The 19,943-nt window shown below is 46.2% G+C and overlaps 1 protein-coding gene across 1 annotated transcript in view; it reads left to right on the top strand.

Moving 5' to 3' along the window:
* LOC127574585 (desmoglein-3-like) overlaps positions 1-19,943 on the top strand; it is a 146,749-nt gene that overhangs the window by 28,324 nt on the left and 98,482 nt on the right. Inside the window, exons 6-11 of the mRNA XM_052023702.1 lie at positions 2,562-2,706; positions 9,379-9,527; positions 10,557-10,691; positions 11,677-11,862; positions 15,761-16,041; positions 17,406-17,551. Coding sequence (XP_051879662.1) covers positions 2,562-2,706; positions 9,379-9,527; positions 10,557-10,691; positions 11,677-11,862; positions 15,761-16,041; positions 17,406-17,551 — 1,042 coding nt within the window. The remainder of the gene's footprint in view (positions 1-2,561; positions 2,707-9,378; positions 9,528-10,556; positions 10,692-11,676; positions 11,863-15,760; positions 16,042-17,405; positions 17,552-19,943) is intronic.

Below are 19,943 nucleotides of genomic sequence, written 5' to 3' on the forward strand. Positions count from 1 at the left end.
GGGAAGTAGAGGTGGATTGTTCTAGCTCTGGCAACAGGAATTGGTAATTGGTTTATTATTGTCATATGTACTGTGACACAATGAAAAATTTTGTTTTGCAAACCATCCATCCAGATCATTCCATACATAAATACATCGAGGTAGTACAAAAGGAAAAACAATAACAGAATGCAGAATATAGTGCGACAGTTACAGAGAAAGTGCAGTGCAGGAAGACAAAAAAGTTGCAAGAGCCATGATGGGGTATACTAGGATATCAAGAGCTTATTTTTATCATACAAGAGGTCCATTCGACAGCCTTATAACAGCGGGATAGAAGCTGTCCTTGAGCCTGGTGGTATGTGCTCTCAAGCTTTTGTATCTTCTGCCTGACGGAAGTGGGGGAGAAGAGAGAATATCCGGGGTGAGAGGGGTCTTTGATTATGTTGTCTGCCTTTCCGAGCCAGTGAGAAGTATAGGCAGAGTCAGTGGAGGGGACGCTGGTTTCTGTGATGTGCTGAGCTGTGTTCACAACTCTCAGTGAAGGTCTAGAAGACAAGGACCACTTCCCATATCTCGGAAACCACCTTCCAGTAAGGGTGGACATCGATAATGAAATTCAACCCTGCCCTCAGTGCGCCTACGTAGTCGGACCAGGACAAGCTGTTGGTAATATTTACGCCTTGGAAATTGAAGCTCTCAACCATCTCCACCTCAGCATCGTTGATACGTACAGGGGTGCGTACTCTGCCCCACTTCCTGAAGTCAATGACCAGCTCTTTTGCTCTGCTTTACATTTTCTTTGTATCTGAGGGCACATGGAGAGAGAACACATGAAAATAGGAGCAGGAGAAGGCCACTCGGCCCCTCAAGCCTGTCACCCCTTTCAATGTGATCATGGCTGATCCTTGACACCTCTCCATGTCAGATCCCTATCACCCTCAATCCCACAAGCTTTCAAAAGAGAGAGGATTGAGGGAGAGAACAGACTGGCATTTGCTTACAGGGCACCTTTCAATCTTTCTGGGTGTGTACCACGACGTGGCTGCTGTTGTAATGAAGGAGATGGGGTGGAAAGATGAAGCAGGAATCCATAGGAGCAGCCTATGAGATGCATCACGGCTTGGCATGGCAACTGCTCTGCCTGGGACCACAAGAAACTGCAGAGAGTTGTGGACACAGCTCAGCACATCACAAACACCAGCCTCTCCTCCGTGGACTCTGTCTATACCTCTTGCTGCCTCAGCAAAGCAGCCAACATAATCAAAGACCCCATTGCCCTCAGTCTCTCCCTGCTGACTAGCAGCACCATGTTTGGTTGTGTTGTAGGAAATACAGTACACAGCAAGCTCCCACTGACAGCAAAATGAATATATCTAAATAAGTTATACACTCACAACTGCGTGGCCAGATTCTGCTCTAACTCCATCTACAGGTTTGCAGATGATACCACCATAGTGGGCCATATCTCGTAACGATGAGTCAGAGTACAGGAAGGAGGTAGAGAGCTTAGTGACATGGTGTCATGACAACAACCTTTCTCTCAATGTCAGCAAAAAAAGAGAGCTTGTCATTGACTTCAGGAAGGTGGGGGGGGGGAGGGTGGCACTCCTGTTTACCTCAAGGGTGCTGCGTTCGAGAGGGTTGAGAGCTTCACCAATAGCCTGTCCAGGTCCAACCATGTAGATGCCACGGCCAAGAAAGCTCACCAGCACCTCTACTTCGTCAGGAGGTTAAAGAAATTTGGCATGTCCCTTTTGACCCTCACCAATTTTTATTGATGCACCGTAGAAAGCATCCTATCCGAATGCATCACGGCTTGGTATGGCAACTGTTCTGTCTGGGACCACAAGGAAACACAGAGATTTGTGGACACAACCCAGTATATCACAGAAACCAGTCTTCACTCCGTGGACACTGTCTATACCTCTTGCTGCCTCAGTAAAGCAGCCAACATAATCTAAGACCCCACCCACCCCGGACATTCTCTCTTCTGCAACCTCCCATCAGGTAGAAGTTACAAAAGCCTGATAGCATGTACCACCAGGCTCAAGGACAGCTTCTGTCCTGCTGTTATTAGACTATTGAACTAGTACAATAAAATGGACTCTTATCTTCACAATCTACCTTGTCATGGCCTTGCACCTTATTGTCTGCCTGCACTGCACTTTCTCTATGGCTGTAACACTTTATTCTGCATTCTGTTATTGTCTTCCCCTGTACTACCTCAGTGCACTGTTGTAATGAAATGATCTGTATGGACAGCATGCAAAACAAAGTTTTTCACTGAACCTCGGTACATGTGAAAATAATAATCCAATTCCAATTCCAAAAGGGGGCAATCACCTTTCTGGGTGTGTACTGCAGACGCCCTAACAGTCAAGGGGAGATAGAGGTGCAGGTATGTCAGCAAATCACAAGTTTTTCACTGTACCTCAGTACATGTGACAAAAACAAACCAATTTACCAATTTAAATCTAATTTACCGATTTTGCGATGTTGGTTGAGGGAATAATCAAGGCATTACAAGAGTATATTCCTTGTACGTGTGATTTGCAATTTATCTTTTATTCCTGTTTCAGTTGACAGGACAAGCCTGGAATTCCCTTGGTCAACCTGTTGAGAAACCCCTTTCACTCGTGATTAAGGTTCAGGATATTAATGATAATGCTCCGGTATTTGCTAAACAAGTGTTTGAAGGAAGTGTTGAAGAATTATCCCAATCTGGTAAGAACCATTCACTTTGTCCAACAATAATAAAGCAAATTATCCCCCTGTCCAGTGAGGGATTAATCTGCTTCTGCTGCGTAGAGGTGATGTGGTGGTTAAATTACTGGTCCTGTAATCCAGAGGGTCCTAGACTACTAATCCATAGACATGCAGGTTTAAATCCCAATTTCCCAGTTGAGGAATTTAAATTCTTGTTAATAATCTGGCCCATATAAACAGGTTGTCTCAAAAATGAAGACCAGAAAATGATTGAACTGTTGTAAAACCCCATCTGAAGCATTGATGTCATTGTCATGAGATTTCTTTATTAGTCACTTGTACATTGAAACACACGGTGAAATGCATCTTTTGCGTAGAGTGTTCTGGGGGGCAGCCTGCAAGTGTCGCCATGCTTCCGGCGCCAACATAGCATGTCCGCAAATTCCTAACCCATACGTCTTTGGAATGTGGGAGGAAACCGGAGCACCCGGAGGAAACCAACGCAGACACGGGGAGAACGTACAAACTCCTTACAGACAGCAGCCGGAATTGACCTTGGGTCACTGGCGCTGTAATAGCGTTATGCTAACTGCTACACTACCGTGCCTGCCGTGCCATAGAGTCATAGAGCCATACAGCACAGAAAACAGGCCCTTTGGCCCAACTTATCACTGCCAATCTGAGCTCATCCCATTTGCCTGTGTTTGGCCCATATAGCTCTAACCTTTCCTATCAATGTACCTGTCCAAGTGTCTTTTAAACATTGTAATTGTACCCACCTCTACCACTTCCTCTGGCAGCTCGTTCCATATACCCACCACCCTCTGTGTTGAAAATTTGTCCCTGAGGTCCCTTTTAAACCTTTCCCCTCTGACTTTAAGCTGGTCCTTCAGGAAGGGAAACCTACCATTCTATAGGTGACTCCAGACCCAACATGATGAGCCATCGAGCACAGAAACAGGCCCTTCAGCCCACCATGTAAATCGCCAACCATCAAACACCCATCTATACTAATGCCATTTTCTAGTATTTGGTCCTTAGCCTTCTCTGCTTCAGTGATTCAAGTGTTCGTCCATATAATTTGTAAACATTGTGGGAGTCTCTGCCTCCACCACCCCTCAGGCAGTGCGTTCCAGATTCCAATCAATAGCTCCTTCTAAACCTCCTAGCCCTTACCTTTAACCTATGCCGTCTAGTCATAGATACCTCTGCTGTGGGGAAAAGTTTCTTACCATACACCCTATCAATGCCCCTCATAATTTTGTACACCTCTAAAAGATCCCCCCACTGCTCCAAGGAAAACAAACCCTGTCTACTCTGAATCTCTCATAACCAAAATATTCCATCCCAAGCAACATCCTGGATAATCTCCTCTGCAGCCTCCCCAATGCAGTTCCTATAGTGCGGCAAGCAGAAATCCACACAACACTCCAGCTGTGAAGTATCTGGTATGATTTCTTCAGCACCTTATCTACCTGTGCTACAACTTCAAGGGATCTATGGACGTACACTGAGGTCCCTCTGTTCCTCAATACACCCTGGGGTCCTGCCATCTATTGTCTATATCCTCCCCCTATTAATCCTCTGTCTTGCAGGTACCAGGAATAATGCACCGTGTAACGAACTGATCTGTACGAATGGTATGCAAGCAAGTTTTTCACTGTACCTCGGTACAAGTGACAATAATAAACCAATACCAATAAATAGCATCAGTCATTGCTCTGCTGATCTTACCAGCTCACCAATATCCTTCTGTGACCAAAGACTATCTTGTTATGACCTTGCACCCTATTGTCTACCTGCAATGCACTTCCCTGTAGCTGTGACATATAGAACATTACAGCACAGTATAGGCGCTTTGGCCCACGATGTTGTGCCGACATTTTATCCTGCTCTAAAATCTATCTAACCCTTCCCTCCCACATAGCCTCCCATTTCTCTATCATTCATGTGTCTATCTAAGAGTCCCTTAAATGTCCCTAATGTATCTGCCCCCACCACCTCTGCAGGCAGTGCATTCCATGCACCCACCACTCTCTGTGTAAAAAAAACTTACCTCTGACATCCCCCTTATACCTTCCTCCAATCACCTTAAAACTATGTCCCCTCGTGTTAGCCACTTTACTCTGTATTCTGTTATTGTTTTTACCCGGTACTACCTCAATGCACTGTGTAATGAATTGATCTGTACAGACGGTATGTAAGACAAGTTTTTCAACGTACCTCAGTACAATTGACAACAATAAACCAATACCAGACTATCCTCCTCCCTAATCAGTGTGGTTCATGCCCACGATGTCTGTGCTGAACATGATGCCCCAGTTGAACTGAATCTCTTCTGTGTGTGCGTGGTCTGTGTCCATCCATTCCCTGCATGTTCATGTCTGTTGAAAGATCCTTAGACACCACTTTCCTATCTGCATCCACCACCTTGAAAAGACATTTGGAAAAGCACATGGGTCGGATTGGTTTAGAGGGATGTGGGCCAAACGCAGGCACGTGGGACTAGTTCGGTGGGACCATTGTCGGCATGGACGAGTTGAGCCGAAGGGCTTTTTTCCCTGCTGTATGACTCTATGTCATCTGTGAACGTACTAACATGGCTTCTTCTGAAATGCCCTGGCATCTAATTTCCATGACATTCAGTGTGCTATACTGTCTCCGCAACAGACAGGGTGGTCTTGTCTCAGGAAGACCTGCTCAAGGAGATAAAATACCACTGAGGTCTCAAGCAGACCAGGAGCTCGTCAAGCATCAGAATGGGTTAAAACTGCCTCTCTGATGCTCGACGAGCTCCTGGTCTGCTTCTCGTTGATTGTTCCTTGTGTCGAGGTTCAACTTTGAACCCAGCCGCTGAGTTTTGATAATGCTTCTGGTAATCTTAACCTTAACCAGGCCAGTTCTGAAAGGTTGTTCCCTGTGGGAGATCTGGAACTCCATTCATGTATGGGGTGTGGTTTTCACTGACAATGCCAGTCTAATTGCATACATATAATCCCCTCCCCACTGAAGTTGTGCTGATGCCTCACCTTGGTAATTGGTATAGTATTGTCACATGTACTGAGATACAGTGAAAAGCTTTTGTTTGCGTGCCACCCAGACAGATCATTCCGTACATAAGTACATCGAGGTAGTAAAAAGAAAACAAATGCAGAATATAGTGTTACAGCTACAGAGAAAGTGCAGTTCAGGTAGACAGTAAGGTGCAAGGCTCACCATGAGGTAGACTGAGAGACAAAGATTCATCTTTATCGAATAAGAGGTCTGTTCAAAAGTCTGATAACAGTGGGACAGAAGCTGTCCTTGAGCCTGGTGGTATATGTTCTCAAGCTTTTCTATCTCCTGCCCGATGGGAGAGGGGAGAAGAGAGAATGACCAGGGTGAGAGGGGTCCTTGATTATGGTGGCTGCTTTCCCGAGGCAGCGGGGAGTGTAGACGGAATCAACGGAGGGGAGGCTGGGATTCGTGATGGACTGGGCTGCAATCACAACTCTCTGCAGTTTCTTGCGGTCTCAAGCAGAGCAGTCGCCCTACCAAGATGTGATGCATACAAATAGGATTTTTTCTATGGTGCATCAGGGACATGCCGAAGTTCCTTAGCCTCCTGATGAAGTAGACGTGCTTTCTAGACTCCCCCATAGGGCAAATGGGGAGGGGGTTTCGTATTCAGTATTACACATTTCTCATGACATGGGAGGCCATTTGGCCCATCAAGTCCATGTCATCTTCCCACTTAATTCCCTGCATCCTATTCTCTTTCACGTGCCCATCAACTCCACACCCATTCTCCTACCACCCACCTACACTAGGGGTAACTTACAGTGGCCAGTTGACCTACCAGCATCATTGTGATGGGGGAGAAAATGGGAGCGCCTGGAGGAAACCCACGCGGTAACAGGGAGAACGTGCAAACTCCGCACAGGCAGCGCCCGGGGTCAGCATCGAGCCTGGGTCGCTGGAGCTGTGAGGCATCGGCACTAACTGCCGCACCACTGTTTTGTGATTCATACCTAATGGCAATGAAGGAACCAGTCAGGAGGGAGCGTGACATGGAGGGGGACCTGCAGTTGGTGGTGCTCCCATTGCTCCTGCAGCCCTTGTCACTCTCGGTGGGAGAGATTACAGTTTTGGAAGGTGCTCAGTGATATAGTCTCAGAATGAGAGGTCAGCCTCCTGGAATTAAGATAGCGTAAAACTCCTACCCTCAAGGTTGTAAGTCTCTGCAATTCTCTACCCCAGAGCACTGTGAGTAAACATATAGAACAGCACAGCACAGGAACAGACCCTTCAGCCCACCATGCTGTGCCAAAGTGATTAATCTAATGATATCCAAGAACACTAATCCCTTCTGCCTGTACATGGTCCATATCCATCCATTCCCTACATGTGCCTGTTCAAGAGCCTCTTCAACACCTCTATAGTATCTGCCTTCACCACCTCCCCGGCAGCACGTTCCAGGTGCCCACCACTCTCTGTGTAAAAAAAAACTTGCCCCGCACATCTCCTCTGATCTTTCCCCCTCTGACCTTAAACGCATTTCCTCTATTATTTGACATTTCTACCCTGAGAAAAAAGATTCTGACTGTTTACCCTATCCAAGCCTCTCATAATTTTGTAAACTTCTATCAGGTCTCCCCTCCACCTCCGACACTCCAGAGAAAACAATCCAAGTTTGTCCAACCTCTCCTTATAGTAGATGCCCTCTAATCCAGGCAGCATCCTGGTGAACCTCTTCTGCACCCTCTCCAAAGCCTCCACATCCTTCCTGTAATGGGGCGACCAGAATTGAATGCAATACTCCAGATACAGCCTAACCAGCGTTTAATAAAGCTGCAACGTAACTCCCTGATTCTTGAACTCAGTGCCTCTACTAATAAAGGTATTGGTTTTGGTTTATTATTAAGGCAATAAGATTTATTACTATTAAGGCCATACGCCTTCTTTACCAACCTTTCAACTTGTGCGGCCACTTTCAGGGAGCTATGGACTTGGACCCCAAGATCTCCCTTTGCATCAAGGGTCCTGCTGTGTGGGTAGATTTTGGGTCACTGAGAGAAACCGAGGCCACATGGATTGGGAAGAAAAGCAGCCAAGGCACAGGATCAGCCCTATTGAATGGCCAAGCAGGCTCAGGAGGCCTACTCTTTTTCCTCTTTGGTTCTTATTTCTTGATGGCATTCTCACCCTAACCCTTCCTTCATAACCTCTGTCTCCTTTTACATCATCCTACTGGAAGCGATAAGAGCATTATTAATCCTTTTAAGGTCCTCCAGACCTGCAACCCTCCATGATCCCTAGCCTCTTGACCATCCCCAAGTTGGATTGTTCCAACCTGGTTGAGAGCTTTAAGTTGCTAGGTGTAGATATCACCAACAATGTGTCCTGGTCCAACCACATAGGCGCTATGGCCAAGAAAGCACACCAATCAGAAGGCTAAGGAAATTTGGCATGTCCCCAATAACCCTCACCAATATTTACAGATGCACCATAGAAAGCATCCTATCCAGATATATCACAGCTCGGTACGGCAACTGCCCTGCCCTAGACCGCCAGAAAATGCAGAGAGTTGTGAACACAGCCCAGTCCATCACACAAACTAGCTTCCCCTCCATGGACTCTGCCTACACTTCTCACTGCCTCGGGAAAGCAGCCAACATAATCAAGGACCCCTCCCACCCCGGACATTCTCTCTTCTCCCCCTCCTATTGAGCAGAAGATACAAAAGCTTGAGAACACGTACCACCAGACTCAAGGACAGCTTCTATCCCACTGTTATGAGACTCTTATACAATAAAGATGAACTCTTGATCTCTCAATCTACCTCGTCGTGGCCCTTGCACTTTATCTGTTCACCTGCACTGCACTTTCTCTAACTGTAACACTATTCTGCAATCTGTTTTGTTTTCTCTTTTTACCACCTCGATGTACTGATATATGAAGTGATCTGCCTGGATGACACGCAAACAAAAGCTTTTCAATGTACCTTGGTACAGGTGACCATAATAATCCAATTACCAACTACTTACCAATTACCTTAGCAGCTGCACCTTTGGCTGCCTGGAGCTAAAGCTATGGAATTTCTTTCCTGTACCATCCCACTTTATCAACTCTCTTCTCTTTGTTATTCTCTTTAAAAGTCATCTCTTTGGCCAAGCTCAGAGTCAAAATTTGTTCAGCAACATCCTTGTGAAGCAAGGCAATAAAGGCATTCTGGAAATACAAGCAGCAGTTCCCAATTTCTCAAATCACCTCTTAAACATTACGGCACGATAGTGTAGCGGTTAGCATAATGCTATTACAGCACCAGCAACCCAGGTTCAATTCCCACCGCTGCCTGTAAGGAGTTTGTACGTTCTCCCCGTGTCTGCGTGGGTTTCCTCCGGGTGCTCCGATTTCCTCCCACTTTCCAAAGACGTACAGGTTAGGAGGTTGTGGGCATGCTATGTTGGCGCCGGAAGCCTGGCGACACTTGCGGGCTGCCCCCAGAACACTCTACGCAAAAGATGCATTTCACTGTGTGTTTTGATGTACATGTGACTAATAAATAAATATCTTGTATCTTAAATCAGAAAGCCTGGTAGGAAACAGCTTTTTAGTTTTGCCATTCAAATTCAAGTTTATTGTTGTCATAGGCATCCATAGATGAAAATTAGGTTTTGGCAGTGACTTTTTCATTGTGTTTTTTTCCAGGTACCTTTGTGTTGGCATTAAATGCAACAGATAGAGATGAAGGAGAAAACGCTCAAATTGCCTACAGGATTCTATCTCAGGGAAACGAGATGTCTGTTACAAAGTACAATGGAGATATTAAAACAACGACAAATAACTTAGACAGAGAGGTTTGTTCCATAATTCCTTTTCAAAAATGTGTTTAAGCCAACTTAAAAATCTCGGGCAACACACAAAGTGCTGGAGGAACTCAGTGGGTCAGGCAGCATCTGTGGAGGGAAATGGACAGTCGACGTTTCAGGTCCGAACCCTTTGTCTGGTTTCCAGAGGAGTACTGACCTTTCTCTCTATCTACGTACTGTCTCAAAAAGCTTTAAGAGTCCACTTCCTGCAAGCCTTTCACACTAAAGTGATCCCCGTTAATATTGAGAAGTTAAAATCCCTTATTATTCCTCCACTTTTCTGTGATTTGCTGACATACCTGCACCTCCATCTCCCCTTGGCTGTTAGGGGGGCTGCAGTACACACCCAGAAAGGTGATTGTCCCCTTTTGGAATTGGAATTAGTTTACTATTGTCACATGTATTAAGGCACAGTGAAAAACTTTCAGCAATCCATACAGATCATTTCATTACAACAGTACGTCAAGGTAGCTCAAGGGAAAAGAAATAACAGAATGCAGAATATTGTGTTACAGTTACAGCGAAAGTGCAGTGCAGGCAGATAATAAGGTGCAAGGCCATAACGAGGGAGATTGTGAGGCAAGAGTCCATTTTATTGTACTAGGGGACTGTTCAATAGTCTTATAACATTGGGATAGAAGCTGTCCTTGAGCCTGGTGGTACGTGCTTTCAGGCTTTTATCTTCTGCCCGATGGGAGGGGGAGAAGAGAGAATATCCGGGGTAGGTGGGGCTTTTGATTATGTTGGCTGCTTTACCAAGGCAGCGAGAAGTGTAGACAGAGTCCATGGAGGGGAGGCTGGTATCCGTAATGCGCTGAGCTGTGTCCACTACTCTCTGCAGTTTCTTGCGGTCACAGGCAGAGCAGTTGCCATAAGCTCTACCAATGTGGTTGTAGAAGGAGATCAGAGTTCCCAGGATACAGTCAAGAAAATCAACAATTAGATGTTTTGCTGGATATTCAGAAAGTAATTCCAAAAAATAATGTTACAATTAATTTTTGTCTTATTCTGATTCAGACCCAAGATTTGTATACTCTTGTTGTGGAAGCCCGGGATATGAATGGGAAGGCAGGGGGATTATACTCGACCGCAAATGTCCAAATCAAGATCTTGGATGTCAACGACAATATTCCTACCATTGAAAAAGAAGAGGTATAATTCTGAGAATTTCCAGAAAAACTGCACACCTGTGTTCAGTCATCTTCGTGCTACCACTGTTGTGCTGGGCATTTTTTATTTTTAAAGGAAAACTAAACACTCTCTCATTGAATGGTTTCTTTTACGTATAGATTGGGCAGGCTAGGACTTTATTCCTTGGAGTGTAGGAGACTGAGAGGTGATCTTATAGAGGTGTATAAAATCATGAAGGGCATAGATAGGGTGAAGGTACTCAGTCTTTCTCCCAGGGTTGAGGAATCAAGAACTAGGGGGTTTGCGTTTAAGATGAGAGGGGAAAGATGTAGTAGGAACTTGAGGAGCTACTTTTTTTTTACAGAGAGGGTGGTATGTATGTGGAATGAGCTGTCAGAGGATTAAGGCAGGTACAATAACAACGTTTATAAGCCACTTGGAGAGGTACATGGATAGGAAAGGTTTAGAAGGTTATGGGCCAAATGTGGGCAAGCTTGGATGGACATCTTGGTCGGCATGGATCAGTTGGCCCAAAGGGCCTGTTTCCTTGCTGTATGACTCCATATTGATTTGAGAAATGTGCTTGTCGCTGGTAAAGCCAGCATTTATTGCCCATCCCTAATTGCCCTCGAGAAGGTGGGGGTGAAGACCTTTTGATGAAGGTGATCAGTGCTATAGGGGAGGGAGTTCCAAGATCTAGACCCAGTGACGACGAAGGAATGGGAATCTATGCCCAAGTCAGGATGGTGCGCAGGAGGCGATGTCTCCTTGTCCTTGGTGGTAGAGGTTGTGGGTTTGGGAGGTGCTGTTGGAGTAGCCTGGGTGAGTAACAGCTGTGTATTCTATAAGTGGTACATGCTGTGCGTTGGTGACTAATGCTTTGGGTTTCAGAGACGTTGTCAATATCTCTCCAACCTTTGTACCTTTGCAGTTCTAAGTGGAAAAGGCTTCTATTGGATGAGTGAAATTTAATTCACCACTTCATGTCTTTTTTTTTTGTCTTCAGTACGAGGCATCTGTTCAAGAGAATACATTGAATGATGAAGTCACACGCATCAAAGTGTTCGATGAAGACCAAGAATTTACAGATAACTGGCTGGGGAACTTTGAGATTATTGAAGGAAATGAGGACGGACACTTCAGGTTCGAAATCGATGAGCAAACCAATGAAGGAATTTTGGTACTCCAAAAGGTAATGTTGAAAATCCAGGGAAGCTGTACCAGCTTTTGTTGTCGTAACTGGAGGAGAGCTGTCTTCAGAGTTGCTAGGTTGATGCCTGGGTTGAGGGGGATTGTCCCACGAGGGAAGATTAAAGAATCTTAGCCTATACTTTAGAGATCTTGAAGGACAGTTCAGTAACTCAGACATATATTAATTCAGTGGGAGAAATTAATGAGTTGGGAAAAGAATTAGGAGACGCAAGAGACTGCAGAAGCTGGAATCTGGAGCAACGAAGAATCAGCTGGAGGAACTCAGTGGGGAGAGCGGTCAGAACTGGTAATTGGTTTATTATTGTCACATGTACCGAGATACAGTGAAAAGCTTTTGTTTGCGGGCCATCCAGACAGATCATTCCATACATAAGTACATTGAGGCAATACTAAAGAATACCGAATATAGTGTTACAGTTACAGAGAAAGTGCAGTGCAGGTAGACAAATAAAGTGCAAGGGCCACAATGAGGTAGATTGAGAGATTAAAAGTTCATCTTTGTTGTACAAGAGGTCTGTTCAAGAGTCTTATAACAGCGGGATAGAAGCTGTCCTTGAGCCTGGTGGTACATGCTTTCAGGCTTTTGTATGTTCTGCCCGATGAGAGGGGGGAGAAGAGAGAATGACTGGGGTGGGAGGGGTCCTTGATTACGTTGGCTGCTTTCCTGAGGCAGCGGGAAGTGTAGACGGTGTCCGTTAAGGTGAGGCTGGTGTCTGTGATGCGCTGGGCTGTGTCCACAACTCTCTGCAATGGCTTGCAGTCTTGGGCAGAGCAGTTGCCACACCAAACTGTGATGCATCCGGATAGACAAGCAACAAACAATCTGCTGGAGGAACTCAGCAGTTTGAGCAGCATCTGTGCGAGGAAAGGAATCAACAACGTTTCAGATTGATGCAGTCCTGATGCAGGGTTTCGACCTGAAATGTCGACAGTTCCTCCCCCACCCCTCCCCCCCAACAGATGCTGCTCGACCCGCTGAGTTCCTCCAGCAGATTGTTTGTTGCCCCTTGATTCCAGCATCTGCGGTCTCTTGTGTCTGCATGTATTCGGATCAGATACTTTCTATGGTGCATCTGTTAATGTTATTGAGGGCCAAATTTCCTTAGCCTTCTGAGGAAGTAGAGGCACTGGCATACGTTTTTGGCCATAGTGTCTATGTGGTTGGACCAGGACAGGCTTTTGGTGATATTTACACCTAGGAACTTGAAGTTGTCAACCATCTCCACCTCAGCACCATTGACACAGACAGGAGCGTGTTCTCTGCCTCGCGTTTTAATGCGTGACCTGAGAACTGGTAAGGAACAGACGGCAGTAGTAAGAGCGTTAAAAACCTATGCCTTTTTTTTAACCTGTTAAGAGTTTCAAGGCTTGCTGAAAATTTTGTATCATGAAATAAAACAGTGGCATAGGAACACTTGGGAATACTGCACCCATTTAATGGCACTGGCTAACATTCATGCCCAAACTGTTCAAGTCTAGTCTGCTCCGTTGGGAGGATATTACCTTCCTGTGGCCACTATCTCAAAGAAGAGAAGGGGGGGGATCCAGATCAGTATCCCATCCAATTTATCCACACGTCGGCAAAACTGATTTGCTAGTCACCATCGCACGTTGCTCTTAGTGGGATCTTGAGCAACAAACAGTCTGCTGGAGGAATTCAACGGGTCAGGCAGCATCTGTGGATGGAAATGGACAGTCGACGTTTCAGGTGGAGACCCTTCATCTGGACTGAAAGAGAAGAGGGGAGATAGCTGGTATAAAGGGCAGAGCAGTTGCCGTACCAAGCCGTGATGCATCCAGATAGGATGCTTTCTATGGTGCATCGATAAAAGTTGGTGAGTGTCAAAGGGGACAAACCAAATTTCTTTAGCCTCCTGAGGAAGTAGAGGCGCTGGTGAACTTTCTTGGTTGCGGCATCTACATGATTTGACCAGGACAGGCTGTTGGTGATGTTCACTCCCAGGAACTTGAAGCTCTCAACCCTCTCAACCTCAGCACCACTGATGTAGACAGGTGCGTGTACACCGCCCCCTTTCCTGAAGTCAATGACCAGCTCTTTTGTTGACATTGAGGGAAAGGTTGTTGTCATGACACCATGTCACTAAGCTCTCTATCTCCTTCCTGTACTCCGACTCATCGCTGTTTGAGATACAGCCTACTATGGTGGTATCTTCTGCAAACTCGTAGATGGAGTTAGAGCAGAATCTGGCCACGTAGTCATGAGAGTATAGGGAGTAGAGTAGAGGGCTGAGGACGCAGCCTTGTGGGGCACCAGTGTTGAGAATAATCGTGCTGGAGGTATTGCTGCCTATCCTCACTGATTGCGGTCTGTTGGTTAGAAAGCCAAGGATCCAGTTGTTAACTACGCAGCCCGTCTTCGTCTTGTAGCCTGTTGTGGCATGTAAGCCCTGCCATAAGTGATAGCTGGTCTGGGACTCTATTTCGAGTGGGTATTGCCTCTTGGCATCCCTGATAGCTTTCCAAAGGTCATACCTCGATTTCTTGTACAGATCAGGATCACCAGATTTGTGTGCAGCAGTCCTCTCCTTCAGTAGGGAGTGGATCTCCCGGTTCATCCATGGTTTCCAGTTTGGGTACACCTAGATTGTCCTCTTTGGTACACAGTCCTCCACATACTTGCTGATAAGGTCTGTGACGGTGGTGACGTACTCATCTAGGCTGGCAGCTGAGTCTTTGAACATGGACCAATCCATTGTCTCAAAGCAGTACCTTAGAAGCTCATCTGCTTCCTCAGACCAGCACTGTACGACTCTCTGTACCGGATCCTCCCATTTCAGTTTCTGTTTGTATGCAGGGAGGAGGGGCACAGCCTGGTGGTCTGATTTCCCAAAGTGAGGACGAGGGGTGGCTCAGAAGGCATCTTTGATGGTTGTACAGCAGTGGTCAAGTGTGTTTGGGCCCCTGGTGGAGCAGGAGATGTGCTGGTAGTATTTTGGTAACACACTCTTGAGGTTGGCCTGGTTGAAGTCACCTGCGATAATGAAGAGGGCCTCAGGGTATCCTGTCTCAAGGTTGTTGACCACGGGTATAGCTCATTGAGTGCAGGCTTCATGTCCGTCTGTGGTGGGATGTAGACTGCCATCAGGATAGCTGAACTGAACTCCCGTTGCAGATAGAATGGTCGACACTTCACCATTAGATATTCCAGGCTGGGTGAGCAGGAGCTCGCCAGGACTGTCACGTCCGAGCACCACAAGTTATTGATTAAGAAGCAGACCCCTCCGCCTTTAACTTTGCCTGAGGACACTGTACGGTCCATTCGATGAATTGAGAAGCCCTCGGGTTGAATAGCACAAATGGAACCAAATAAGGGAGGTGGGGAGGGCAGGTGGGAACAGTGGGGGGGGGAGAGGACCCAGTGGGAGGGGTGTGTGGGTGATGGACAGATGGAGTTTGTGGGGGAGGGGAAAGAAACAGGGTGATGGGGGCTGGGGTGGGTGTCAGAGGAACTGGGGAGATCAGGAGGAGAGAGACAAGGGACAGAGGGGGAGCAGGTTGCCTGAAGTTGGAGAATTCAGTGTTGGTGCCCTCGGGTTGTAGACTGCCCAGATCTGGGAAGAAACTTGTTAACATTGAATTGCAAACTCTACTTCTTTCTCAATATGCTGCCAGTCCTGCTGTGACTTCCCCAGTTCCTAGATTTTATTTCAGATTTCCATCATTGCTCTTGCTTCAGTGAGGTGATTTGATAGGGACACAAATGGCATGCTGGAAATACGAGTCTTTTTTTGCTTTAATTAGCTGACAAGGATTCTGGTTTGGTCTCGTTTGGGTGGGATTTTGTCTTAAAGGTTTTGCTTGGCAGTGCCCCTCAGCTAACCTAGTAACACTTGCATTTTCTCGCACCCCCTCCACAGGAATTGGACTACGAAGAAGCATCAACGAGAACGCTGCTCCTTAGAGTTTCCAACAAAGCAGCTTATCATTCTTCTCTCTTAACTGGAGGTGGAGGAGGTGGTGGATCTAAACCTGTTAAATTAAAGATTAATGTAATGGATCAGAAGGAAGGATTTTCATTTAAGCCAACCAAAAAGCGAATCACTCTCAGTGAAAACAAGAAAAAGGTCCACATTGGTCAGAAACTTGGAAGATACCCAGCCTTCAGTGCTGATACTGGGAAGGAGAGTGACAGAGTCAGGTAAAGTGTTCCTGCCCATCTCTGTGACGTGTGTCCCCGCGTGTGTGGTGTGCTTGAAAGCATTGCCTTGAGTGCATGAGGGCACATAACACCAGACTCAAGGATAGCTTCTATCCCACAGTGAGAAGACCACAGAACTGTTCCCTTATACGATGAGACGGACTCTTGACCTTACAATCTCACCTACACACCAAGTTACAGCATGGTAGCATAGCGATTAACATAACGCTATTATAGCGCCAGCGACCTGGGTTCAATTCCCGCCGCTGTCTGTAAGGAGTTTGTACGTTCTCCCTGTGACTGCGTGGGTTTCCTCCGGGTGCTCTGGTTTCCTCCCACATTCCAAAGACGTACGGGCTAGGAGCGGCGACACTTGTGGGCTGCCCCCACCACATTCTTAGTAACGCAAAAAGACGTATTTCACTGTGTGTTTCGATGTACATGTGACTAATAAATAAATATCTTAAGTATCTTATCTACCTTGTTATGACCTTGCACCTTATTGTCTACCTGCAATGCAATTCCCTGTAGCTGTGACACCTTACTCTGTATTCTGTTAATGATTTTACCCTGTACTACCTCAATGCACTGTGTAATGAATTGACCTGTACGATCGGCATGCAAGACAAGTTTTTTCACTGTATCTCGGTACAAGTGACAATAATAAACCAATACCAATGCCAATGATAAATTGATAAATTAGTTTCTTCTTGTCACATGTACTGAGGTACAGTGAAAAACATTGTTTTGCATGCCGTCCATACAGATCATTTCATTGCAACAGTGCATCGAGGAAGCACATCGAGGAAGGGAAAACAATAGCAGAATGCAGAATAAAGTGTTACAGTTACAGAGAAAGTGCAGTGCAGGCAGACAATAAGGTGCAAGGGCCATGACAAGGTAGATTGTGAGGTCAAGTGTCCATCTTATCATACTAGGGGACCGTTCAATAGTCTTATAACAGCAGGGTAGAAGCTGTCCTTGAGCCTGGTGGTACGTGCTTTCAGGCTTTTGTATCTTCTGCCTGATGGGAGGGGAAGAAGAAAGAATGTCCCGGGTGGGTGGGGTCTTTGATTATGTTGGCTGCTTCACCGGGGCGGCGAGAAGTGTGGACAGAGTCCATGAAGGGGAGGCTGGTTTCTGTGATGTGCTGAGCTGTGGTCTGCTGTATTGGAGTTCGGGATGGTGTGTGAGTACAGTAGTATGTATGGAGTTGTGGGGGGGGGGGGGGTGGTGTGTGTGTGTGTGTGTGTGAGTGAGTAAGAGAGAGAGAGTGCGCAGGCGCGCACAAGGTCACAGTTGCTGAATGGGCATGCGTGTTTACAATAAGAAAGCAACGTTTGCTATTGTGCCTCTTCGTGCAGATATGCAAAGGGTTCTGACCCGGCCAACTTCTTCAACATTAACCCTGACACTTCGGAGATAACACTTGCCAAGCTACCTGATCGGGAGTCTGAGCATGTGGTTAACGGGAGGTACACAGCAACGGTATTGGCCATAGATAATGATGGTGAGTGAATAGTGATGTATGGTTAGTTTCTGTACAGTGCACAATATTCAGTGAGGTTATTTTGACCCAGTTGGGTTGCAAAGTGATCAGATCAATCTATCGTCATATACACCAGGGTGCAATGAATTTCCTTGCTTTCGTGAAGCTCTCAGAGTAAACAGTGTACATGGTAACAGTAAATACAGCGAGTGCAAAACAACGGAATGGTGCAGAGGTATCGTAGTGCAAACTGAGGTGGTGCAAACAGAAATGCTAAAGTGACCACAACAGAAGAGGTAGAATTAAGGGTCCGAGAACACGGCAGCACCACCGGGAAGGGGATGTGAGAGAGGTGACTGGTTCAGGAGTCTGACAGCAGTGGGGAAGAAGCTGTTCCTGAGTCCGGACGTCCGGGCTTTCAAGCTCCTGTATCTTCTCCCAGAAGGTAGAAGAGACAAAATGGAATGGCCAGGGCTTGTTTGTATATCAAAGTGTAACTGGCTGGGTAAGATTTGGGAACCATTTACAGATATGTTCCCAAGATTTTCCTGGTTTTCCACAATAGGCCATTCGGCTAATCAGCCAACATGGCCTTTTCCTGATTCTTCCCAGCAATTTTAATAATCCTCAGTCAACCATTCTACGTAGAACATAGAACATTACAGCACAGTACAGGCCCTTCGGCCCACAATGTTGGGCCATCGTTTTATCCTGCTCTAAGATCTATCTAACCCTTCCCTCCCACATAGCTCCCCATTTCTCAATCATTCATGTGTCTAAGTGTCTCTTAAATGTCCCTAATGTATCTGCTCCCACCACCTCTGCCGGCAGTGCGTTCCACACACCCACCACTCTCTGTGTAAAAAAAAAACTTACCTCTGGCATCCCCCTTATACCTTCCTCCGATCACCTTAAAATTATGTCCCCTCGTGTTAGCCATTTTCGTCCTGGGAAAAAGTCTCTGACTCTCCACTCGATCGATGCCTCTTATCATCTTGTACACCTCTATCAAGTCTCCTCTCATCCTCCTTCTCTCCAACGAGAAAAGCCCTAGCTTGCTCAACCTATCCTCATTTTGTTCTGTCTTTAAACAAATTCTAACAGAAGATTCCACATTCTGACCACCCCTGAGCTATTGAGGTTGGTTCTTTTCCCTGTCTTTAAATCTTCCTAAGATTTATTGTCAATCTCAGCACAGTTATAAAGCATCCCACTGAGACCACAGAACATTGTGCCGAGCTCTCGACTCCCTGCCCAAGGCAGGACATCCTTGTGACTGAGGGAGTGGATTGATGGTTCACCAGAAAGATGCCTGGGATGGCAGGGGGTGTCAAAAGAGGAGAGGTTGAGTATATTGGCCCTGTGCTCAGGTTCGGCTGGAAAGATAGCTACAGGGATAATTTTCCCCGACTGGGTGTCCAGAGCCAAGGATTACCGTCAAAATGAAGAATCGACCATTCAGAACTGAAATGGGAAGAAACTTGGTGGTGAATCTTTGGAATGCTCCATGCAAGAGGGTTATGGAGGCTCAATTGCAAAACTGGGATGGATAGATTTTCAGAAATTAAGGGAATTGAGGGGTATGGGATTAGAACACTGTGGTTAAAGGTCGGATCTTATTGAGTGAGGGAGTGGCGGCGGAGTAGCTTACTGCTTCTGTTATGCTTTTGGGTTTCCCCTTTGTCAGCTGATGCACAAGACCTCACAGTGTTTGAGGTTCCTTTGTGTTGCTGCTAACACCAGGAGTAGTGCTAGTTGATCCCTGGCAATGTGGGGAAGGCCTCAGTCACTGTTTGGATAGTTACTGAAGGAATGCCTGAGGAGGTGGTGAAGTCATGTACTCCCACGACACTTAAGAAGCATCTAGACCGTAGAGCATCGAGAACATTTAAGAAGCAGTTGAATCGCCTCTGCATAGAAGACTACGAACCAAATGTGGGTAAATGTAAGTGGTATCGATAAGTACAATGGTCAACATGGACATAATGGGCCGAAGGTTCTGTTTTCTGCTGATATGATGCCCATATCAACTGGGAGCTCAAGGTCAACGGGGAAAGTGGGCAAAGGAATGGCAGACTGAATTTAACTCCGACAAGTGAGGAATGATGCATTTGGGAAGTTAAGCAGGACTTACCCAGTAAATAACAGGATCCTGGGAGTGTGGTGGAACAGTGAGACCTTAAGGTACCCGTACATAGTTCCCTGAAAATGACGATACAGGTAGGCAGAGTGGTGAAGCAGGCGTATGGCATGGTTGCCTTCATCGGAAGGGACATTAACTGCAAAAGTTGGAACATCGTGTTACAGCTGTACAGGACGTTGGTGAGAATACAGTGCACAATTCTGGTCGCCGTACCATCGCAAAGATGTGACTAAGCTAGAGAGGGCGCAGAAAAGATTCACAAGGACGTTG

The sequence above is a fragment of the Pristis pectinata genome, chromosome 9 (assembly GCF_009764475.1).
Source record: "Pristis pectinata isolate sPriPec2 chromosome 9, sPriPec2.1.pri, whole genome shotgun sequence".
Classification (NCBI taxonomy): Eukaryota; Metazoa; Chordata; class Chondrichthyes; order Rhinopristiformes; family Pristidae; genus Pristis; species Pristis pectinata.